We start from the raw sequence: 27,921 nt of genomic DNA on the forward strand, positions 1-27,921 counted from the left end.
CTGTAGGGGCAAGTGCTGTTACACAAAGACACAGACAAAGCTCCCCCAGGTAGCCTCTATTAGGGCTGTAGGGGCAAGTGCTGTTACACACCGCTACAGACAAAGCTCCCCCAGGTAGCCTCTAGCAGGGCTGTAGGGGCAAGTGCTGTCAGACAGACACAGACAAAGCTCCCCCAGTGAGTGTATGAGTGAGTGGGTGAGTGAGTGAGTGTGTGAGTGAGTGGGTGTATGAGTGAGTGAGTGTATGAGTGAGTGAGTGGGTGAGTGAGTGGGTGAGTGAGTGTGTGTATGAGTGTGAGTGTATGAGTGAGTAAGTGTATGAGTGAGTGAATGTATGAGTGAGTGAGTGTATGAGTGAGTGAGTGTATGAGTGAGTGAGTGTATGAGTGAGTGTATGAGTGAGTGAGTGGTGTAGTGAGAGTGAAGTGAATGAGAGAGTGAATGAGTCACACCCTAAATCACATTCCTCTGGCTGAGTTCACTCGAGGGTTAGTGTGTGTGTGTTAGTGTGTGTGTTAGTGTGTTAGTGTGTGTGTGTTAGTGTGTGTGTGTTAGTGTGTGTGTTAGTGTGTGCGTGTGTTAGTGTGTGTTAGCGTGTGCGTGTGTTAATGTGTGTTAGTGTGTGTGTCCGTGTGTGTGTGTGTGTTAGTGTGTGTGTTAGTGTGTGTGTGTGTTATCATTGACGGCAATAATGTCCACATCGGATTGGGAACATGTAGACAATATGACTGCCTCTTCAGCTGCTACTATGTCGACCAAATGTAAGGAAAACCGGATTTCCAAATTTAACCTCCTCTTCAACAAAAGACCGGACCCACACACCAAAAAGTTAGACGTTAATAAAGTCGTAATTAATCGCAGTAACAGTTCTATTTCCGATGGTCTGAAATCCGTTTTAGCTAAAGGTCTAAACTTTGCAGTCACACCTAAACACATACCAGTTAATGATATAATTGCCCAAGTAGACGTTGCTCTCAGGGGCCTGGGTCACATCGCTGCAGACGTAGCAAGATCTGAAATCGCTGCAACCCTCAAAAATGCTAAGATGCCAGCTAGCAACCTCAGCAAAGATGAGCGTTTTGAATTATATAAATTAAAAAAGAGGAATGATATTGAGGAATGATATTGCTACTGTCATCATGGATAAAATAGAATACAACAACAAAATTAAAGAATTACTCGACGATGGTAGTTATACAAAAATAAAAAGAGATCCCACCAACAGCCTCGTCACACAAACCAACAAAATAATTTCTGATTCAACCGCATTAATTGATCAATCTAAACAGTTTTCGTTGAAACCTTCTGCTGCCAGGCCACCAAGATTATACGGCTTACCAAAAATACATAAAGTTGATACACCTCTTCGTCCCATAGTCTCTACTATCAGCTCCCCCACCTACAAACTAGCTCGTTTTTTGTCTGAAATCCTGCGTCCTTTCACTGGAAAGACCACCTCTGCGGTACAAAATTCTACTCACCTGGTATCAACAATCAAGGGTATTTCCCTGTCCCCAGACGACCTGCTTGTCAGTTTTGATGTAGTTTCCTTATTCACCAAGGTTCCTGTACCTGACACCATTGCAATCATTGAAGACTTGGTTCATCAAGGACTAAACACTGAGGTACCCCCCCTGGTGAGACACTGTTTAACCAATACATACTTCACTTGGAATGGAACTTTCTACAAACAAACTGAGGGCACCCCAATGGGCTCCCCCCTTTCTCCAGTTATAGCTAACATTTTCATGGAGAAATTTGAGACTGACGCCATCCAGACTGCCACTCTGCGCCCAACCTTATGGAAGAGGTACGTGGATGACACTTTTGTCATCTGGCCACATGGCCGGCCTGCTCTAGACCAATTCTTCGACCACATCAATTCCATACACCCAGCCATCAGATTTACCATGGAAGTCGAAATAGATGGCAAGATACCTTTTTTGGATGTCCTAATTAAAAAGAGACCTGATGGTTCAATGAGCCACTCTGTCTACAGGAAAGCTACCCATACGGATGCTTATCTGAAACCGGATTCCCACCACCATCCATCACAGAAGAATTATCTCATCAAGACTCTGTATCATAGAGCCCAATGCATATCCGACCAGGAACACATAAGCAGTGAACTCAAGCACGTACACCAAGCTCTTAGGGCTAATGGTTACTCCGACTATACAATCCGCAAAGCTATCACTCAAACCATGAAGAAGGGCCCTCTTGAGGAGCCTTTCAAAACCATCACTTTACCCTACATTGCTGGGATCACAAAAAAGATCTCCAAAATCTTGAATAAACACAAGATCCAGGTTCGTTTCAACACATTACATAAAATCCGTGATCTGGTTCCGTCTGTAAAAGATGTGATTCCGGACATACAATACCATTCTACAAACTAAGTTGCCTCTGTGGTAGTAGTTACATTGGAGAAACCAAACGCCATGTCTCGGACCGCATTCGTGAACATAAAGCAGACCTTAAACACGGTAGGACCAACACCTCGGCCGTAGCAGATCATTGTTCTAATTCAGTAGGCTCACATGCCATTGACTTTTCCAAGACGGAGGTTCTTTGTAAGCCATCTGGCTTCCATGAGAGATTCGTTCATGAGGCTATCCACATATACAAGCACAGAGACAATTTCAACCGAGAAGATGGATTCTATCTTAGCAATCATTGGAAAGATTTTATAAATCATTTCAGTTCTTAATTGATTGTTCACGCTTACAGTGGCTTTCAGATAGCATACATTATAAAAATTTTTGTCTCCCCCCTCCTCTTTTCAAAAAAATAGATGGACTAGTCCTGGGCAAACTGCCAAATCGCTGCGCGTGACGCTAACGTTTTTTTATAAATAAATAAATGTGCCGTTTAAAAATAAATTTATGCAAACCGACACACCTGATGATGACCGTTTGAGTTATGGTCGAAACGTCGTGAGAATTTTTTATTGTTTTATGTATATTTTGTTATTTTGTTGTTTCTCTTCAACGTGACTTTACCGAAAAAACTAAGAATATGAATTACTGCAGTCACGAAAGCTTTAAATCAAAATTTAGTGTGTGTGTGTTAGTGTGTGTGTTAGTGTGTGATAGTGTTTGTGTTGGTGTGTGTGGGTGAGTGGGTGGGTGATTGAGTGGGTGGGTGATTGAGTGGGTGAGTGAGTGGGTGAGTTAGTGGGTGAGTGAGTGAGTGGGTGAGCGAGTGAGTGGGTGAGTTGGTGAGTGAGTGGGTGGGTGAGTTGGTGAGTGAGTGAGTGGGTGAGTTGGTGAGTGAGTGGGTTGGTGACTGAGTGAGTGGGTGGGTGAGTTGGTGAGTGGGTGGTTGGGTGAGTGGGTTGGTGACTGAGTGAGTGGGTGGGTGAGTTGGTGAGTGGGTGGGTGAGTGAGTGGGTGAGTGAGTGGGTGAGTGAGTGAGTGGGTGAGTGAGTGGGTGAGTGAGTGAGTGGGTGAGTGAGTGGGTGAGTGAGTGAGTGAGTGGATGATTTGTAGCATCACCATCTCTGAAACCGGATCGCCAAGTTTGCTTTGTCCTGTTCACTGCGCGAACCTGTTCGTGCAGAGTGTGACAGTGTCACTGTGTGTTAGTGTGTGTGTGTGTGTTAGTGTCCCAAGCGAAATGCTGAGGGAGGGTGGCGTTTGTGCACAGACTGCCCTATATTACATCATAACAACAGTCTGGACCACTGGACGGGTTCCGCAGGATTGGAAGGATGCCCTGGTGGTCCCCCTTTTTAAGAAGGGGGACCGCACAGACTGTAACAACTACAGGGGCATCTCATTCCTCAGTGTGCCGGGAAAGGTCCTGGCAAGGATTATTCAGCATCGCCTTGCCAGGCACGTTGAGGAGAGGCTTGCGGAGCCCCAATGCGGTTTCAGGAAAGGGCGGTCCTGCACAGATGCCATATTTTCTGTCCGTCTGCTACAGCAGAGGTGTAGGGAATTCGAACAAGACCTACATCTCTACTTTATTGACCTGGTCAAGGCCTATGATACCATCAGTAGGCCTGGGCTCTGGGTCGTTCTTCGTGCTTTTGGAGTACCTGACCCTCTGCTCACGATCATTAAGGACCTTCATGATGGTGAGCGGGCCCGGGTAAAACTACGTGGCCGGGAGTCAGAGCCATTCCCTGTACACCTTGGGGTGCGACAGGGATGTCCTCTGGCTCCCACATTATTTAACATCTATTTTGACCACGTAGTTCGTGAAGCCTTCAATAGCTGTACCGGGGGAATCTCCATATGGTACAGATATAATGGGAGGCTAATCGATGCCCGGGTGCGGTCAAGGGATGGCTCCCTATTGCTCAACCACGTTATGTATGCTGATGATTTGGTAATAGCTGCTCAGTCAGAGGAGGAGTTGGAGACGCTGCTGCTGAGACTGGAGCGTGCCACTAAGAGGTGGGGCCTTACCATCAGCCCCACCAAAACTAAGCACCTGCCTGGGTATTTTGTACCATCGGACACTCCACCCCCACAACTCCCAATCGGTGATGGGGCAGTTGTGGAGAGAGTGGAGAGTTTCCCATATCTGGGCAGTGTGCTTATGACTGGCTCCAGTTTAACAGCAGAGGTCTCACTCCGAATCAGTCGAGCGGCAATATCTTTTCATCGGTTGCGTAACGCTGTGTGGAAGCTACCTGGTCTGTCGCTCCGCACTAAGCTTCAGGTCTTCTCGGCCACGGTCATTCCCTCCCTTCTCTACGCTTGCGAAACGTGGACCCCCCTAATGGAACATCTTCGCCGGTTAGAAACATTTAGGCTGGCCTGCCTACGATCCATCCTGGGTTTAGCCAGACTGGATTGTGTGAGGAGCTCACAAATCCTTGAAAGATCTGGGCAGGGTCCCATCGGTGAGCTCCTCCGGCAGGCAAGGCTGCGATGGCTGGGTCATGTAGCCCGCATGCCCAGCCACCGCATGCCGAAACAGCTTTTGTTTGGCCGGATTGAGGGGGCTAAGCGGGCGCGGCATGGGCTAGAGAAGAGATGGAGTGATGTGGTACAGGAGGACGTGGAGCTGAGTGGACTTGCCCATGACTGGTACCAGCGGTGTCAAGATCGGCCTCTGTGGAGGAGGCTCGTGAAGGACGCTACTGGGCAGTTGGAAGCAGTCGCCCTCCAACAACAACGGAGGGCGGAGGAGCGACGCTCACAACAACGAGCGGAGCGCCGGGTGGCTAAAGCACAGCAGGTTGGCACAGTAGGGGGCACAGGTGGTGCATAAGCCAGTCATCTCAGTCAGTCGACCCGTGGCACCTGGGTCTGCCCAGTGACCTCCTGCCAGTGGGCGTTCGACACTTCACGTGGCCTCACGGTGCACATAGCCTGGCACAAGCGTCGTGGTGATGTCACCGCCATTTAGTGGCGAATGGCGGTTGTTGTTGTTGTGTGTTAATGTGTGTGTTAGTGTGTGTTAGTGTGTGTGTGTGTTAGTGTGTGTGTTAGTGTGTGTGTTAGTGTGTGTGTTAGTGTGTGTTCGTGTGTTAGTGTGTGTGTGTTAGTGTGTGTGTTAGTGTGTGTCTGTGTTATTGTATGTGTGTGTGTTAGTGTGTCTGTGTGTGTGTTAGTTTGTGTGTTAGTGTGTCTGTGTGTGTCTCTCTGTGTGTGTGTTTGCGTGTGCGTCTGTGCGTTTGTACACTTATTCACACATACACCCACTCACCCACTCACCCACCCACTCACTCACCCACCCACTCACCCACCCACCCACCTACTCACCCACTCACCCACCCACCCACCCACTCACCCACTCACCCACTCACCCACCCACTCACCCACTCACCCACCCACTCACTCACCCACTCACTCACCCACTCACTCACCCACTCACTCACCCACCCACTCACCCAGTTGTGTAACCCGCTTCTCTCACCACCAGCTCCTCACCACCAGCTCCTCACCACCACCAGCTCACCAGCACCGCCGTCAAGATGATGGTCTCTAACCTCATGAGTTACATGTGTCGTGATGAAGGGGACCTTGAGATGGAGGTGACAAATCCCTTACACCACTTACACACACACACACTACTTATAATACTATAACTGCTTACACCACTACTACTTATACTACTACTATAACTACTATCACTTACACACACACTACTATCACTACTATCACTTACACACACACTCTCACACACTACTTATAACACTATAACTACTACTATTACTACTACTTATACTACTATAACTACTATCACTTACACACACACTCTCACACACTACTTATAACACTATAACTACTTATACTACTACTATAACTACTATCACTTACACACACACTACTATCACTACTATCACTTACACACACACACTACTTATAATACTATAACTGCTTACACCACTACTACTTATACTACTACTATAACTACTATCACTTACACACACACTACTATCACTACTATCACTTACACACACACTCTCACACACTACTTATAACACTATAACTACTACTATTACTACTACTTATACTACTATAACTACTATCACTTACACACACACTCTCACACACTACTTATAACACTATAACTACTTGTACTACTATAACTACTATCACTTACACACACACTACTATCACTACTATCACTTACACACACACACACACTACTTATAATACTATAACTACTACTTATACTACTACTTATACTACTACTATCACTTACACACACACACTCACACTACTATCACTACTACAACTACTATCACTTACACACACACTCACACACTACTTATAATACTATAACTACTACTACTTATACTACTACTTATACTACTACTTATAATACTATAACTACTTATACCACTACTACTATAACAACTATCACTTACACACACACACACACTACTTATAATACTATAACTACTTATACTACTACTATAACTACAAAGACAAAGATCCCCCATATAGCCTTAACAGACTGTAGGGGCAAGTGCTGCTAGCGAGCACCTATGAAGGCCGGAACGGTACACGAGGGGGTGGGTGGCCAGCACCACGCCCAACCGCCTTTGTCTCCCTAGTGGCGATGTTTACACACCGCACCAGGTACTCATTTGAGGCTGAGTCGACCTAGGGGAGGCCCGGGACCGGTTCAGATAATCGTCACTGGTGTTGGCCGTGAGCGGGAATCGAACCTGGGTCGCCAGGTTCATAGCGCAGCGCGCTTACACACACACACTCACACTACTATCACTACTACTACTACAATGACTTACACACACACACTACTTATAACACTATAACTACTTATACTAATACGTATACTACTACCACTTACACACACACACTACTATCACTACTACTACTATCACCTACACACACTCACACACTACTTATAATACTATAACTACTTATACTACTATTTATACTACTACTATAACTACTATCACTTACACACACACTACTATCACTACTACTTATACTACTACTTATACTACTACTATCACTTACACACTCACACTACTTATAATACTATAACTACCACTTATACTACTACTTATACTACTATCACTTACACACACACACTACTTATAACACTATTACTACTACTTATACTACTACTTATACTACTACTATCACTTACACACACACTACTATCACTACTACTACTACAATCACTTACACACACACATTACTTATAACACTATAACTACTACTTATACTACTACTACTTATACTAGTACTATCACTTACACACACACTACTATCACTACTACTACTACAATCACTTACACACACATTACCTTTAACACTATAACTACTACTTATACTACTACTTATACTACTACTAAAACTACTATCACTTACTCACGCACACTACTTATAATATTATAACTACTACTTATACCACTACTACTATAACTACTATCACTTACACACACACTACTATCACTACAACTACTACAATCACTTACACACACACTACTTATAACACTATAACTACTACTTATACTACTACTTATACTACTACTACTATAACTACTATCACTTACACACACACACTACTACTACTATCACTTACACCACTTACACACACACAAACTACTTAGAATACTATAACTACTACTTATACTACTACTTATACTACTAATAATACTATAACTACTCATACCACTACTACTAAAACTACTATCACTTAAACACACACTACTATCACTACTACTACTACAATCACTTACACACACACACTACTTACAATACTATAACTACTACTTATACTACTAATTATACTACTACTTAAAATACTATAACTACTTATACGACTACTACTATAACTACTATCAATTACACACACACTACTATCACTACTACTACAATCACTTAGACACACACACATACTACTTATAACACTATAACTACTACTTATACTACTACTTATACTACTACTACTATAACTACTATCATTTACACACACACTATTATCACTACTACTTATACTATCACTTACACACACACACCACTTACACACACACACACACTACATATAATACTATAACTACCACTACTACTACTTATACTACTACTATAACTACTATCACTTACACACACACTACTATCACTACTACTTATACTACTACTATAATTACTATCACTTACACACACTACTATAACTACTACTACTATCACTTACACACACACTACTTATAATACTATAACTAGTTATACTACTACTACTATAAACACTATCACTTACACACACACTACGATCACTACTTATACTACTACTTATACTACTTACACACACTACGTATAATACTATAACTACTTATACCTTTACTTATACTACTACTTATAATATTACTACTAGTATCACCACTTACACACACTACTACTACTACTATCCCTACTACTATTACTACTACTATCACCACTTACACACACACACTACTTATAATACTACTTGTACTACTACTTGTACTACTACTACTTATACTACTACTTATACTACTATAACTTATATCACTACTATCACTTACACACACACTACTATAACTACTACTTATACTACTACCACTACTACTACTACCACTACTACTACTATAACTACTATCACTTACACACACACTACTATCACTACTATCACTACTACTTATACTACTACTATAACTACTACTATAACTACTATCACTACTTATTCTACTACTACTTATACTACTATCACTACTACTAATACTATAACTACTATCACTTACACACACACTACTATCACTACTACTTATACTACTATAACTAATACTATAACTACTATCACACACACACTACTATCACTACTATCACTACTACTTATACTACTACTATAACTACTACTTATACTACTACTTATACTACTATAACTACTACTACCACTACTACTATAACTACTTTCACCACTTACACACACTACTATTACTACTACTTATACTACTACCACTACTACTACTTATACTACTACTATAACTACCATCACTTACACACACACTACTATCACTACTACTTATACTACTACTTATACTACTACTTATACTACTACTACCACTACTTATACTACTATAACTACTATCACTTACCCACACTACTATAACTACTACTTATACTACTACTATATCTACTACTTATCCTACTACTTATACTACTATAACTATCACTACTACTACGACCACCACTTACACACTATTACTACTACTTATACTACTACCACTACTACTTATACTACTACTATAATTACCATCACTTACACACACACTACTATCACTACTACTATAACTACTATCACTTACACACACACTACTATCACTACTACTTATACTACTACTATCACTTACACACACACTACTATAACCACTATCACTTACACACACTACTATAACCACTATTACTTACACACACACTACTATAACTACTATCACTTACACACACTACTATAACTACTACTTATACTACTACTTATACTACTATCACTACTATCACTACTACTACCACTACTACTATAACTACTATCACTTACACACACACTACTATAACTACAACAACAACCGCCATTCGCCACTAAGTGGCGGTGACGTCACCACGACGCTTGTGCCAGGCCATGTGCACCTTGAGGCCACGTGAAGTGTCGAACGCCCGCTGGCAGGAGGTCAATGGGCAGACCCAGCAGGTGCCACGGGTAGCCTGACTGAGATGACTGAGATGACTGGCTGGTACACCACCTGTGCCCCCTACTGTGCCAACCTGCTGTGCTTTAGCCACCCGGCACTCCGCTCGTTGTTGTGAGCATCGCTCCTCCGCCCTCCGTTGTTGTTGGAGGGCGACTGCCTCCAACTGCCCAATAGCGTCCTTCACGAGCCTCCTCCACAGAGGCCGATCTTGACACCGCTGGTACCAGTCATCGGCAAGTCCACTCAGCTCCACGTCCTCCTGTACCACATCACTCCATCTCTTCTCCAGCCCGTGCCGCGCCCGTTTAGCTCCCTCGATCCGGCCGAACAAAAGCTGTTTCGGCATGCAGTGGCTGGGCATGCGGGCTACATGACCCAGCCAACGCAGCCTTGCCTGCCGGAGGAGCTCACCGATGGGACCTTGCCCAGGATTTTTGAGCTCCTCACACAATCCAGCCTGGTTAAACCCAGGATGGATCGTAGGCAGGCCAGCCTAAATGTTTCCAACCGGCGAAGATGCTCCATTTAAGGGGGTCCACTTTTCGCAAGCGTAGAGAAGGGAGGGAATGACCGTGGCTGAGAAGACCTGAAGCTTAGTGCGGAGTGACAGACCAGGTAGCTTCCACACAGAAGCGTTACGCAACCGATGAAAAGATATTGCCGCTCGACTGATTCGGAGTGAGACCTCTGCTGTTAAACTGGAGCCGGTCATAAGCACACTGCCAGGTATGGGAAACTCTCCACTCTCTCCACAACTGCCCCATCACCGATTTGGAGTTGTGGGGTTGGAGTGTCCGATGGTACAAAATGTCCAGGCAGGTGCTTAGTTTTGGTGGGGCTGATGGTAAGGCCCCATATCTCTTAGTGGCACGCTCCAGTCTCAGCAACAGCGTCCCCAACTCCTCCTCTGAATGAGCAGCTATTACCAAATCATCAGCATACATAACGTGGTTGAGCAATAGGGAGCCATCCCTTGACCGCACCCGGGGATCGATCAGCCTCCCATTATATCTGTACCAAATGGAGATTCCCCCGGTACAGCTATTGAAGGCTTCACGAACTACGTGGTCAAAATAGATGTTAAATAATGTGGGAGCCAGAGGACATCCCTGTCGCACCCCAAGGTGTACAGGGAATGGCTCTGACTCCCAGCCACGTAGTTTTACCCAGGCCCGCTCACCATCATGAAGGTCCTTAATGATCGTGAGCAGATGGTCAGGGACTCCAAAAGCACGAAGAACAACCCAGAGCCCAGGCCTACTGATGGTATCATAGGCCTTGACCAGGTCAATAAAGCAGAGATGTAGGTCTTATTGGAATTCCCTACACCTCTGCTGTAGCAGACGGACAGAAAATATGGCATCTGTGCAGGACCGCCCTTTCCTGAAACCGCATTGGGGCTCCGCAAGCCTCTCCTCAGCGTGCCTGGCGAGGCAATGTTGAATAATCTTTGCCAGGACCTTTCCCGGCACACTGAGGAGTGAGATGCCCCTGTAGTTGTTACAGTCCGTGCGGTCCCCGTTCTTAAAGAGGGGGATCACCAGGGCATCCTTCCAATCCTGCGGAACCCGTCCAGTGATCCAGACTGTTGTTATGATGTCATATAGGGCAGTCTGTGCACAAACGCCACCCTCCCTCAACATTTCGCTTGGGAGATCATCTTTGCCCGCTGCCTTTCCTGGTCTCAGACTCCGGATCGCCTTCAGTACTTCCTCAACAGATGGCACCTCAGCCAGCTACTCACAGGGGGTGACTTCTTCCAATATTTGAGGCACCGCAGCCTTAGCAGGGTCATCCTTACTTTGTGCCACGATGTTTTCCTGGTTGAGGGATTTTCCCTCCCCCAGGACCTCACAGAAATGCTCAGCAAATCTGCAAATCTGTTCCTGGGGGTCGGAAATTGGATCACCGTTTTTTCCCCTAATGATGGTAATAGGTGTGGTGCTGCAGGTTACTTTTTTGATGGAGTTAAATAGAGATTTGTGATCGCGGGCCACTGAGGCAGACTCCATCTCCTCAGCAACCCGCGACCACCACCCATCCTTGCAGCGCCTCACAGCTCTCCGAACCTCCGAGCGAATGCTGCGGTAAGCCGCCTCATTCTCTGACGTGGGATTCTGTAGCCGATGACAGTGGACCTGTCGCTTTTTCTCAACCATCCTGAGCACCTACTCTGTCAGCCAGGGTCTCTGGGGAGGTCTGGACCTTGTACCCAAAGCAGCCATTGCAGCTGCATGAGTCACAGTCCTAAACCTCGCCCATTTACCCTCGACATCAGGAGGAGTCGGGGACGATGCCAATCCCAGCCGCAAGCGATGATGAAATTCTCGCTTGCAACTTTCATCAGATAACTGAGACCAGGCCACTTTAGGTTGGAATGGGGTCCTGGGTGTACACCCACCACCAGAGTGGAAGAATGGCAGGCAGATCTTACAGATGACTAGTCGATGGTCAGAGGGCAGATCAGCTCCACTGTAAGTCCTGGTGTCAAGGACATGGGCTCGCATCCGCTGGTCCGTCACTATGTAGTCCAGCAGATGTCCTTGCTTGGACCTGGCATGCATCCATGATGTTGTGTGGATGCGCCGATGCCGGAACAGCGTGTTTGTAATTACAAGCCCATGGGCTGCACAAAAATCTAGCAGCCTCCTACCGTTGTTATTGAGCTGATCTGGCCCATGCCCTCAAATCACTCCAGACCAGGTGCCAGCATCATGACCAACTCGGGCATTGAAGTCACCCAACAAGATGACTTTATCCTGAGGGGCCACTTTAGCCAGCACCTGTGACAGGAGGTCATAGAAGGCGTCTGACTCATCGGCTTTGCCTGCATCCCTCCACGGATGTTCATCTTCGGTGGGGGAATAAGTAACCACGACCACCACTCCTCACTTCCGGTTAATGCGAAGGCGAGCCCAAAGTAGCTTACAGCTTCCCACACCTCACCGCCACGCTCCCACGCCCCCTTCATTCTTTTGTTCAAAAGAAGAGCCACACCTTGTTGTTTGGCAGTCTGTTGCCCCGAGTAGGGGACTGTCCACCCCTCATGGTGGCAGGACCCAGAGCCGGTCCACCGGACCTCCTGAATGCCACAGAGATCCAGGCGGTACCGGTCCAGCTCCCGACAGAGGAGTGGCAGCCTCTCCTCCGCAGTGAGCGTTTGAACATTCCACGTGGCCACACGTAGTGGCTTTTCGTTGTTTCTGGAGGAGCCCCGAGGGTAGAGAATCAATCTCCTGGCTCCGCCAATTGGGGTTTGGCCAGGATACGTCATAGACGCCTGTCCCCCCGGGGCCTCCGGCAACAGCTTATTAGTTACATATTTCAGTCGTGGTTTAGTGGTACATTTTTGAAGGTGGAGGGGTTACCAGCCCCTCGCACCCGTCCAGAGCCCCCGTTTAGCCCCTGTGGTGGTCACAGACGCCATGAGGGGAGGAGCCAATCGGAATTGGCCCTCGCCCCACAGCACTGTCCACGACAGAGTTGCCCGTCCGGCACCGCGAGGAGGTAGGGGGTTAAATTTTGATTTAAAGCTTTCGTGACTGCAGTAATTCATATTCTTAGTTTTTTCGGTAAAGTCACGTTGAAGAGAAACAACAAAATAACAAAATATATATAAAACAATAAAAAAAATTCTCACGACGTTTCGACCATAACTCAAACGGTCATCATCACCTGATGATGACCGTTTGAGTTATGGTCGAAACGTCGTGAGAATTTTTTATTGTTTTATATATATATTTTGTTATTTTGTTGTTTCTCTTCAACGTGACTTTACCGAAAAAACTAAGAATATAATAGGTAGGGGGTTGTTTTGCCACACACACAGACACACAGACACACACACACCCAGACACACACACACAGACACACACACACACAGACACACACACACAGACACACACACACACAGACACACACACACACACAGACACACACACAGACACACACACACAGACACACACAGAGACACACACACAGCGCTAACCATTACACTGTAATGCGTTAAGCTTCCACGTGCGGGGGTCACGTGACAGATGTGACGTCACAGTTCACTTGCCATGCAACAACATCTCTGCATTATTGAGCTCCCCCCACCGCCCCCCCCTAAATTTATTATTTATTTTTTATAATGTTTGCATGGTGTACAGTCTGGAAAGTACCCACATGACAAATTTCCAGTTTGTTGCATGTCGGGAAGTAGGCGAAACATTTCGAACAGACACACACAATCACAACGTTGCCTTTTATATATATGGAGATAACTACTAAGTACTATAACTAGTGTAACTACTGTAACTAGTGTTTATTAGTTAGACTACACCTACTACTACTACTACACCTACTACTACTACACCTACTACTACTACTACTACACCTACTACTACACCTACTACTACTACACCTACTACTACACCTACTACTACTACACCTACTACTACTACACCTACTACTACTACACCTACTACTACTACACTACTACTACTACACCTACTACTACTACACTACTACTACACCTACTACTACACCTACTACTACTACACTACTACACCTACTACTACTACACCTACTACTACTACACCTACTACTCCACCTGCTACTACACCTACTACTACTACACCTACTACTACTACACCTACTACTACTACACCTACTACTACTACACCTACTACACCTACTACTACTACACCTACTACTACTACACCTACTACTACTACACCTACTACTACTACTACACCTACTACTACACTTGCTACTACTACTACACCTACTACTACTACTACACCTACTACTACTACTACACCTACTACTACACCTACTACTACTACACCTACTGCTACTACACCTACTACACTACTACTACTACACCTACTACTACTACACCTACTACTACTACACCTACTACACTACTACTACACCTACTACACCTACTACTACACCTACTACTACTACTACACCTACTACTACTACTACACCTACTACACCTACTACTACTACACCCACTACTACTACACCTACTACTACTACACCTACTACTACTACACCTACTACTACCACACCTACTACTACTACACCTACTACACTACTACGACACCTACTACTACTACACCTACTACTACTACACCTACTACAACTACACCTACTACTACTACACCTACTACTACTACACCTACTACTACTACTACACCTACTACTACTACACCTACTACTACTACACCTACTACTACTACACCTACTACTACTACACCTACTACTACCACACCTACTACTACTACACCTACTACACTACTACGACACCTACTACTACTACACCTACTACTACTACACCTACTACAACTACACCTACTACTACTACACCTACTACTACTACACCTACTACTACTACACCTACTACTACTACACCTACTACTACTACACCTACTACTACTACACCTACTACTACTACACCTACTACTACTACTACACCTACTACTACTACACCTACTACTACTACTACACCTACTACTACTACACCTACTACTACTACACCTACCACTACTACACCTACTACTACTACACCTACTACACTACTACTACACCTACTACTACTACACCGACTACTACTACACCTACTACTACCACACCTACTACTACTACACCTACTACACTACTACGACACCTACTACTACTACACCTACTACTACTACACCTACTACAACTACACCTACTACTACTACTACACCTACTACTACTACACCTACTACTACTACTACACCTACTACTACTACACCTACTACTACTACACCTACTACTACCACACCTACTACTACTACACCTACTACACTACTACGACACCTACTACTACTACACCTACTACTACTACACCTACTACAACTACACCTACTACTACTACACCTACTACAACTACACCTACTACTACTACACCTACTACTACTACACCTACTACTACTACTACACCTACTACTACTACACCTACTACTACTACACCTACTACTACTACACCTACTACAACTACACCTACTACTACTACACCTACTACTACTACACCTACTACTACTACTACACCTACTACTACACCTACTACTACTACACCTACTGCTACTACACCTACTACACTACTACTACTACACCTACTACTACTACACCTACTACTACTACACCTACTACACTACTACTACACCTACTACACCTACTACTACACCTACTACTACTACTACACCTACTACTACTACTACACCTACTACACCTACTACTACTACACCCACTACTACTACACCTACTACTACTACACCTACTACTACTACACCTACTACTACCACACCTACTACTACTACACCTACTACACTACTACGACACCTACTACTACTACACCTACTACTACTACACCTACTACAACTACACCTACTACTACTACACCTACTACTACTACACCTACTACTACTACTACACCTACTACTACTACACCTACTACTACTACACCTACTACTACTACACCTACTACTACTACACCTACTACTACTACACCTACTACTACTACTACACCTACTACTACTACACCTACTACTACTACTACACCTACTACTACTACACCTACTACTACTACACCTACCACTACTACACCTACTACTACTACACCTACTACACTACTACTACACCTACTACTACTACACCTACTACTACTACACCACTACTACTACACCTACTACTACTACACCTACTACTACTACTACACCTACTACTACTACACTACTACTACACCTACTACTACTACACCTACTACTACTACACCTACTACTACTACACCTACTACTACTACACCTACTACTACTACTACACCTACTACTACTACACCTACTACTACTACACCTACTACACTACTACTACACCTACTACTACTACACCTACTACTACTACACCTACTACTACTACACCTACTACTACTACTACACCTACTACTACACCTACTACTACACTACTACTACACTACTACTACACCTACTACTACACCTACTACTACACCTACTACTACTACACCTACTACTACTACACCTACTACTACTACACCTACTACTACTACACCTACTACACTACTACTACACCTACTACTACTACACCTACTACTACTACACCTACTACTACTACACCTACTACTACTACACCTACTACTACTACTACTACTACACCTACTACTACTACACTACTACTACACCTACTACTACTACACCTACTACTACTACACCTACCACTACTACACCTACTACTACTACACCTACTACACTACTACTACACCTACTACTACTACACCTACTACTACTACACCTACTACTACTACACCTACTACTACTACACCTACTACTACTACTACACCTACTACTACTACACTACTACTACACCTACTACTACTACACCTACTACTACTACACCTACTACTACTACTACACCTACTACTACTACACCTACTACTACATCTACTACTACTACACCTACTACTACTACTACACCTACTACTACATCTACTACTACTACACCTACTACTACTACTACACCTACTACTACACCTACTACTACTACTACACCTACTACTACTACACCTACTACTACATCTACTACTACTACACCTACTACTACTACTACACCTACTACATCTACTACTACTACTACACCTACTACTACTACACCTACTACTACTACACCTACTACTACTACTACACCTACTACTACACCTACTACTACTACACCTACTACACTACTACTACACCTACTACTACACCTACTACTACTACACCTACTACTACTACTACACCTACTACACCTACTACTACTACACCTACTACTACTACACCTACTACTACTACACCTACTACTACTACACCTACTACTACTACACCTACTACTACTACACCTACTACTACTACACCTACTACTACTACTACACCTACTACTACTACACCTACTACTACTACTACACCTACTACTACTACACTACTACTACACCTACCACTACTACACCTACTACTACTACACCTACTACACTACTACTACACCTACTACTACTACACCTACTACTACTACACCTACTACTACTACTGCACCTACTACTACTACACCTACTATTACTACACCTACTACTACTACACCTACTACTACTACACCTACTACTACTACTACTACACCTACTACTACTACACCTACTACTACACCTACTACTACTACACCTACTACACTACTACACCTACTACACTACTACTACACCTACTACACTACTACACCTACTACACTACTACTACACCTACTACACTACTACTACACCTACTACACTACTACACCTACTACACTACTACTACACCTACTACTACACCTACTACTACACCTACTACTACTACACCTACTACTACTACACCTACTACTACACCTACTACTACTACACCTACTACTACTACTACTTCACCTACTACTACACCTACTACTACTACACCTACTACTACTACACCTACTACACTACTACTACACCTACACGTACTACACCTACTACTACTACACCTACTACTACACCTACTACTACTACACCTACTACTACACCTACTACTACTACACCTACTACTACTACACCTACTACTACTACACCTACTACTACTACACCTACTACTACTACACCTACTACTACACCTACTACTACTACACCTACTACTACACCTACTACTACTGCACCTACTACTACTACACTACTACACCTACTACACTACTACTACACCTACTACTACTACTACACCTACTACTACTACACCTACTACTACTACACCTACTACTACTACTACACCTACTACTACTACTACACCTACTACACTACTACTACACCTACTACTACACCTACTACTACTACACCTACTACTACACCTACTACACTACTACTACACCTACTACTACTACACCTACTGCTACTACTACACCTACTACACTACTACTACACCTATTACTACTACACCTACTACACTACTACTACACCTACTACTACACCTACTACACTACTACTACACCTACTATTACACCTACTACTACTACTACACCTACTACACTACTACTACACCTATTACTACTACACCTACTACACTACTACTACACCTATTACTACTACACCTACTACACTACTACTACACCTACTACTACACCTACTACTACTACACCTACTACTACTACTACACCTACTACTACTACTACACCTACTACACTACTACTACACCTACTACTACACCTACTACACTACTACTACACCTACTACTACTACACCTACTACTACTACACCTACTACTACACCTACTACACTACTACTACACCTACAACTCCCCTTGACCCCCCTTGACCCCCACCTGACCCCCACTTGACCCCCACTTGACCCCCACTTGACCCCCCTGACCCCCCTTGACCCCCACCTGACCCCCGATATCCGCCACAGCTTCCCGTTGGCTTCCGCGGGATTCTCTTCCGTGATGACGGATTCCAGGCAGACCGAGAGGCTGAAGCCATCCAAGCGGCCATCAAAACCAAGGGTGAGGGGGAGGGGCTGGGGGGGTGCTGTGGGGGGAGGAGACACGGGGGGAGTGTGGGTAGTGTGTGTGTGTAGTGTGTGTGTAGTGTGTGTGGTGTGTGTGTGTAGTGTGTGTGTAGTGTGTGTAGTGTGTGTGTAGTGTGTGTGTGTAGTGTGTGTGTACTTTGTGTGTGTGTACTGTGTGTGTCGTGTGTGTGTGTAGTGTGTGTAGTGTGTGTGTAGTGTGTGTGTGTGTGTCGTGTGTGTGTGTAGTGTGTGTGTGTACTGTGTGTGTGTAGTGTGTGTAGTGTGTGTGTAGTGTGTGTACTGTGTGTAGTGTGTGTAGTCTGTGTGTGTGTGTAGTGTGTGTGTAGTGTAGTGTGTGTGTGTAGTGTGTGTGTAGTGTGTGTGTAGTGTGTGTGTACTGTGTGTGTAGTGTGTGTGTGTACTGTGTGTAGTGTGTGTGTGTAGTGTGTGTAGTGTGTGTGTGTAGTGTGTGTGTGTAGTGTGTGTGTGTGTCGTGTGTGTGTGTAGTGTGTGTGTGTACTGTGTGTGTGTAGTGTGTGTATAGTGTGTGTGTGTAGTGTGTGTGTGTGGTGTGTGTAGTGTGTGTAGTGTGTGTGTATGTGTGTGTGTGTGTGTAGTGTGTGTGTGTAGTGTGTGTGTGTAGTGTGTGTGTGTAGTGTGTGTAGTGTGTGTGTGTAGTGTGTGTGTAATGTGTGTGTGTAGTGTGTGTGTGTAGTGTGTATGTAGTGTGTGTGTAGTGTGTGTGTAGTGTGTGTTTGTGTAGTGTGTGTACTGTGTGTGTAGTGTGTGTTTGTGTAGTGTGTGTACTGTGTGTAGTGTGTAGTGTAGTGTGTGTGTACTGTGTGTGTGTACTGTGTGTGTGTAGTGTGTGTGTGTAGTGTGTGTAGTGTGTGTGTGTAGTGTGTGTGTGTACTGTGTGTGTGTACTGTGTGTTTACTGTGTGTACTGTGTAGGAGTGGACGAGGCGAAGATTATTGACGTTCTCACCAAGTGTATACTAAGTGTACTGTGTGTGTACTGTGTGTGTGTACTGTGTGTATACTAAGTGTACTGTGTGTACTGTGTGTATTGTGTTAACTAGGTGTGGACGAGGCGAAGATTATTGTTGTTCTCACCAAGTGTGTACTGTGTGTGTGTACTGTGTGTGTGTGTACTGTGTGTGTACTGTGTGTGTGTGTACTGTGTGTGTATAATAAGTGTACTATGTGTACTGTATGTGTGTGTACTGTGTGTGTACTGTGTGTGTGTCCTGTGTGTATACTAAGTGTACTGTGTGTACTGTGTTTACTAGGTGTGGACGAGGCAAAGATTATTGACGTTCTCACCAAGTGTGTAATGTGTGTGTACTGTGTGTACTGTGTGTGTGTACTGTGTGTATATTCTAAGTGTACTGTGTGTACTGTGTGTGTACTGTGTGTACTGCATGTGTGTACTTTGTGTGTACTGCATGTGTGTACTTTGTGTGTGTATAATAAGTGTACTGTGTGTGTACTGTGTGTGTGTACTGTGTATACCAAGTGTACTGTGTGTGTGTACTGTATGTAGGTGTGGACGAGGCGAAGATTATTGACGTTCTCACCAAGTGTGTAATATGTGTGTGTACTGTGTGTATATACTAAGTGTATATACTGTGTGTGTACTGTGTGTGTACTGTGTGTACTGTGTATATACTAAGTGTATATACTGTGTGTGTACTGTGTGTGTGTACTGTGTGTGTGTACTGTGTGTACTGTGTGTGTACTGTGTGTGTGTACTGTGTGTACTGTGTGTATATACTAAGTGTATATACTGTGTGTGTACTGTGTGTGTGTACTGTGTGTGTGTACTTTGTGTGTACTGTGTGTATATACTAAGTGTATATACTGTGTGTGTGTACTGTGTGTGTGTACTGTGTGTACTGTGTGTAGGTGTGGACGAGGCGAAGATTATTGACGTTCTCACCAAGTGTGTACTGTGTGTGTACTGTGTGTGTGTAATATGTGTACTGTGTGTGTACTGTGTGTGTGTACTGTGTGTGTACTGTGTGTACTGTGTATATACTAAGTGTATATACTGTGTGTGTACTGTGTGTGTGTACTGTGTGTGTGTACTGTGTGTACTGTGTGTGTGTGTACTGTGTGTGTACTGTGTGTGTGTACTGTGTGTGTACTGTGTGTACTGTGTATATACTAAGTGTATATACTGTGTGTGTACTGTGTGTGTGTACTGTGTGTGTGTACTGTGTGTACTGTGTGTGTGTACTGTGTGTATACTAAGTGTACTGTGTATATACTAAGTGTACTGTGTGTACTGTGTATATACAAAGTGTACTGTGTGTGTACTGTGTGTGTGTACTGTGTGTGTACTGTGTGTACTGTGTATATACTAAGTGTATATACTGTGTGTGTACTGTGTGTGTGTACTGTGTGTGTGTACTGTGTGTACTGTGTGTGTGTACTGTGTGTATACTAAGTGTACTCTGTGTATATACTAAGTGTACTGTGTGTACTGTGTATATACTAAGTGTACTGTGTGTGTACTGTGTGTGTGTACTGTGTGTGTGTACTGTGTGTACTGTGTGTGTGTACTGTGTGTATAGTAAGTGTACTGTGTGTATATACTAAGTGTACCGGGTGTACTGTGTATATACTAAGTGTACTGTGTGTGTGTACTGTGTGTGTGTACTGTGTGTACTGTGTGTATATACTAAGTGTGTTTACTGTGTGTGTGTACTGTTTGTACTGTGTGTGTGTACTGTGTGTGTGTACTGTGTGTGTGTACTGTGTGTATACTAAGTGTACTGTGTGTATATACTAAGTGTACTGTGTGTACTGTGTATATACTAAGTGTACTGTGTGTACTGTGTGTGTGTACTGTGTGTGTGTACTGTGTGTGTGTACTGTGTGTATACTAAGTGTACTGTGTGTATATACTAAGTGTACTGTGTGTACTGTGTATATACTAAGTGTACTTTTGTGTGTGTACTGTGTGTGTACTGTGTGTGCTGTGTGTATACTGTGTGTGTGTACTGTGTGTGTATACTGTGTGTGTGTACTGTGTATATACTAAGTATATATACTAAGTGTGCTGTGTGTGTACTGTGTGTAGGTGTGTGTACTGTGTGTGTACTGTGTGTGTACTGTGTGTACTGTGTGTAGGTGTGGACGAGGCGAAGATAATTGACGTTCTAACCAAGTGTGTACTGTGTGTGTACTGTGTGTGTGTGTACTGTGTGTGTGTACTGTGTGTACTGTGTGTGTGTGTACTGTGTGTACTGTGTGTACTGTGTGTGTGTACTGTGTGTGTGTACTGTGTGTACTGTGTGTGTGTACTGTGTGTATACTAAGTGTACTGTGTGCATATACTAAGTGTACTGTGTGTACTGTGTGTATATACTAAGTGTACTTTGTGTGTGTACTGTGTGTACTGTGTGTACTGTGTGTGTGTGTACTGTGTGTGTGTACTGTGTGTGTACTGTGTGTACTGTGTGTACTGTGTGTGTGTACTGTGTGTATACTAAGTGTACTGTGTGCATATACTAAGTGTACTGTGTGTACTGTGTGTATATACTAAGTGTATTTTGTGTGTGTACTGTGTGTACTGTGTATATACTAAGTGCACTGTATGTACTGTGTGTGTACTGTGTGTGTGTACTGTGTGTGTGTACTGTGTGTGTGTATACTAAGTGTACTGTGTGTGTATACCAAGTGTACTGTGTGTGTGTACTGTGTGTATACTAAGTGTACTGTGTGTACTGTGTGTGTACTGTGTGTGTACTGTGTTAACTAGGAGTGGACGAGGCGAAGATTATTGACGTTCTCACCAAGCGTGTACTGTGTGTGTGTACTGTGTGTACTGTGTGTGTACTGTGTGTATAATAAGTCTACTGTGTGTGTGTACTGTGTGTACTGTGTGTACTGTGTTAACTAGGTGTGTGTACTGTGTATATACTAAGTGTACTGTGTGTACTGTGTGTGTACTGTGTGTGTGTACTATGTAGGTGTGGACGAGGCGAAGATTATTGACGTTCTCACCAAGCGTGACAACGTCCAGCGGCGTCAGATCGCTACCGCTTACCAGATGGCCTACGGCAAGGTGCGGTTGACATGGTTACACCACACCGGTTGTCATGGTTACACCACTCCGGTTGCCATGGTTACACAACACCGGTTGTCATGGTTACACCACACCGGTTGTCGTGGTTACACCACACCGGTTGCCATGGTTACACCACACCGGTTTCCATGGTTACACCACACCGGTTGCCATGGTTACACCACACCGGTTGCCATGGTTACACAACACCGGTTGTCATGGTTACACAACACCGGTTGTCATGGTTACACTACACCGGTTGTCGTGGTTACACCACACCGGTTGCCGTGGTTACACCACACCGGTTGCCATGGTTACACCACACTGGTTGTCATGGTTACACCACGCCGGTGGCCATGGTTACACCACACCGGTTGCCATGGTTACACCACACCGGTTGTCATGGTTACATCGAGCTAGTTGTCATGGTTACACCACTACGGTTGTCATGGTTACACCACTACGGTTGTCATGGTTACACCACACCGGTTGTCATGGTTACACCACACCGGATGTCATGGTTACATCGAGCTAGTTGTCATGGTTACACCACACCGGTTGTCATGGTTACATCGAGCTAGTTCTCATGGTTACAGCACACCGGTTGTCATGGTTACACCACACCGGTTGTCATGGTTACACCACACCGGTTGTCTTGGTTACACCACACCGGTTGCCATGGTTACACCACACCGGTTGCCATGGTTACACCACACCGGTTGTCATGGTTACACCACGCCGGTGGCCATGGTTAAACCACACCGGTTGTCATGGTTACACCACACCGGTTGTCATGGTTACACCACACCGGTTGTCATGGTTACACCACACCGGTTGTCATGGTTACATCGAGCTAGTTGTCATGGTTACACCACACCGGTTGTCATGGTTACATCGAGCTAGTTGTCATGTTTACACCACACCGGTTGTCATGGTTACACCACACCGGTTGTCATGGTTACACCACACCGGTTGTCTTGGTTACACCACACCGGTTGCCATGGTTACACCACACCGGTTGCCATGGTTACACCACACCGGTTGTCATGGTTACACCACGCCGGTGGCCATGGTTAAACCACACCGGTTGTCATGGTTACACCACACCGGTTGTGATGGTTACACCACACCGGTTGTCATGGTTACACCACACCGGTTGTCATGGTTACACCACACCGGTTGTCATGGTTACATCGAGCTAGTTGTCATGGTTACACCACACCGGTTGTCATGGTTACATCGAGCTAGTTGTCATGTTTACACCACACCGGTTGTCATGGTTACACCACACCGGTTGCCATGGTTACACCACGCCGGTTGCCATGGTTACACCACACCGGTTGTCAAGGTTACACCACACCGGTTGCCATGGTTACACCACACCGGTTGCCATGGTTACACCACACCGGTTGCCATGGTTACACCACACCGGTTGCCATGGTTACACCACACCGGTTGCCGTGGTTACATCGAGCTTGTTGTCATGGTTACACCACGCCGGTTGTCATGGGTACACCACCCCCGGTTGCCATGGGTACACCACACCGGTTGCCATGGTTACACCACAGCGGTTGTCATGGTTACACCACAACGGTTGTCATGGTTACATCGAGCTAGTTGTCGTGGTTACACCACACCGGTTGCCATGGTTACACCACACCGGTTGTCATGGTTACACCACACCGGTTGCCACGATTACATCGCACCGGTTGCCATGGTTACACCGCACCGGTTGCCATGGTCACACCACACCGGTTGCCATGGTTACACCACACCGGTTGTCATGGTTACACCACACCGGTTGCCATGGTTACACCACACCGGTTGCCATGGTTACACCACACCGGTTGCCACGGTTACACCACACCGGTTGCCATGGTTACACCACACCGGTTGCCACGGTTACACCACACCGGTTGCCACGATTACATCGCACCGGTTGCCATGGTTACACCACACCGGTTGCCATGGTTACACCACACTGGTTGTCATGGTTACACCGCACCGGTTGTCATGGTTACTAGGAGGTTGTTGACTAGGTTGTTGACTAGGTTGTTGACTAGGAGGTTGTTGACTAGGAGGTTGTTGAGTAGGAGGTTGTTGACTAGGTTGTTGACTAGGAGGTTGTTGACTAGGAGGTTGACTAGGAGGTTGTTGACTAGGTTGTTGACTAGGTTGTTGACTAGGTTGTTGACTAGGAGGTTGTTGACTAGGAGGTTGTTGACTAGGAGGTTGTTGACTAGGTTGTTGACTAGGTTGTTGACTAGGAGGTTGTTGACTAGGTTGTTGTTGACTAGGAGGTTGTTGACTAGGAGGTTGTTGACTAGGTTGTTGACTAGGAGGTTGTTGACTAGGAGGTTGTTGACTAGGTTGTTGACTAGGTTGTTGACTAGGAGGTTGTTGACTAGGTTGTTGTTGACTAGGAGGTTGTTGACTAGGAGGTTGTTGACTAGGAGGTTGTTGACTAGGAGGTTGTTGACTAGGAGGTTGTTGACTAGGAGGTTGTTGACTAGGAGGTTGTTGACTAGGTTGTTGACTAGGAGGTTGTTGACTAGGAGGTTGTTGACTAGGTTGTTGACTAGGAGGTTGTTGACTAGGAGGTTGTTGACTAGGTTGTTGACTAGGTTGTTGACTAGGAGGTTGTTGACTAGGAGGTTGTTGACTAGGAGGTTGTTGACTAGGAGGTTGTTGACTAGGAGGTTGTTGACTAGGAGGTTGTTGACTAGGTTGTTGTTGACTAGGAGGTTGTTATTAACTAGGAGGTTGTTGACTAGGAGGTTGTTGACTAGGAGGTTGTTGACTAGGAGGTTGTTGACTAGGAGGTTGTTGACTAGGTTGTTGACTAGGTTGTTGTTTACTAGGTGGTTGTTGACTAGGAGGTTGTTGACTAGGAGGTTGTTGACTAGGAGGTTGTTGACTAGGAGGTTGTTGACTAGGAGGTTGACTAGGAGGTTGTTGACTAGGAGGTTGTTGACTAGGAGGTTGTTGACTAGGAGGTTGTTGACTAGGTTGTTGACTAGGTTGTTGACTAGGAGGTTGTTGACTAGGAGGTTGTTGACTAGGAGGTTGTTGACTAGGAGGTTGTTGACTAGGTTGTTGACTAGGTTGTTGACTAGGAGGTTGTTGACTAGGAGGTTGTTGACTAGGAGGTTGTTGACTAGGAGGTTGTTGACTAGGTTGTTGACTAGGAGGTTGTTGACTAGGAGGTTGTTGATTAAGAGGTTGTTGATTAGGAGGTTGTTGACTAGGAGGTTGTTGACTAGGAGGTTGTTGACTAGGAGGTTGTTGACTAGGTTGTTGACTAGGTTGTTGACTAGGAGGTTGTTGACTAGGAGGTTGTTGACTAGGTTGTTGACTAGGAGGTTGTTGACTATGAGGTTATTGACTAGGTTGTTGACTAGGTTGTTGACTAGGTTGTTGACTAGGAGGTTGTTGACTAGTAGGTTGTTGACTAGGAGGTTGTTGACTAGGAGGTTGTTGACTAGGAGGTTGTTGACGAGGAGGTTGTTGACTAGGAGGTTGTTGACTAGGTTGTTGACTAGGTTGTTGTTGACTAGGAGGTTGTTGACTAGGAGGTTGTTGACTAGGAGGTTGTTGACTAGGAGGTTGTTGACTAGGTTGTTGACTAGGTTGTTGACTAGGAGGTTGTTGACTAGGTTGTTGACTAGGAGGTTGTTGACTAGGAGGTTGTTGACTAGGAGGTTGTTGACTAGGAGGTTGTTGACTAGGCGGTTGTTGACTAGGAGGTTGTTGACTAGGAGGTTGTTGACTAGGAGGTTGTTGACTAGGAGGTTGTTGACTAGGAGGTTGTTGACTAGGTTGTTGACTAGGTTGTTGACTAGGTTGTTGACTAGGAGGTTGTTGACTAGGAGGTTGTTGACTAGGAGGTTGTTGACTAGGAGGTTGTTGACTAGGAGGTTGTTGACTAGGAGGTTGTTGACTAGGAGGTTGTTGACTAGGTTGTTGACTAGGTTGTTGACTAGGAGGTTGTTGACTAGGTTGTTGACTAGGAGGTTGTTGACTAGGAGGTTGTTGATTAGGTTGTTGACTAGGAGGTTGTTGACTAGGAGGTTGTTGACTAGGAGGTTGTTGACTAGGAGGTTGTTGACTAGGCGGTTGTTGACTAGGAGGTTGTTGACTAGGAGGTTGTTGACTAGGAGGT

General features: G+C 44.8%; 1 protein-coding gene and 1 long non-coding RNA gene across 2 annotated transcripts in view; one reads left to right on the forward strand and one right to left on the reverse strand.

Annotated features, from left to right (window-relative positions):
- The window catches only part of LOC116937045 (annexin A2-like), a 76,846-nt gene that overhangs the window by 6,232 nt on the left and 42,693 nt on the right, over positions 1-27,921 (forward strand). The window contains exons 2-4 of the mRNA XM_076059241.1: positions 5,881-5,992; positions 19,587-19,680; positions 23,665-23,759. Coding sequence (XP_075915356.1) covers positions 5,933-5,992; positions 19,587-19,680; positions 23,665-23,759 — 249 coding nt within the window. The 5' untranslated portion in view covers positions 5,881-5,932. The remainder of the gene's footprint in view (positions 1-5,880; positions 5,993-19,586; positions 19,681-23,664; positions 23,760-27,921) is intronic.
- On the reverse strand, positions 18,864-19,469 carry LOC142908507 (uncharacterized). The gene is made up of 3 exons (XR_012931828.1): positions 19,436-19,469; positions 19,354-19,405; positions 18,864-19,302 (listed from the first exon to the last, which is right to left on the reverse strand). It is a non-coding gene; the product is annotated as an uncharacterized LOC142908507 (long non-coding RNA).

The sequence above is a fragment of the Petromyzon marinus genome (genome assembly GCF_048934315.1).
Source record: "Petromyzon marinus isolate PM22_M1 ecotype Great Lakes invasive population chromosome 84 unlocalized genomic scaffold, UKy_Petmar_22M1.pri1.0 chr84_unloc.7, whole genome shotgun sequence".
Taxonomy (NCBI): Eukaryota; Metazoa; Chordata; class Hyperoartia; order Petromyzontiformes; family Petromyzontidae; genus Petromyzon; species Petromyzon marinus.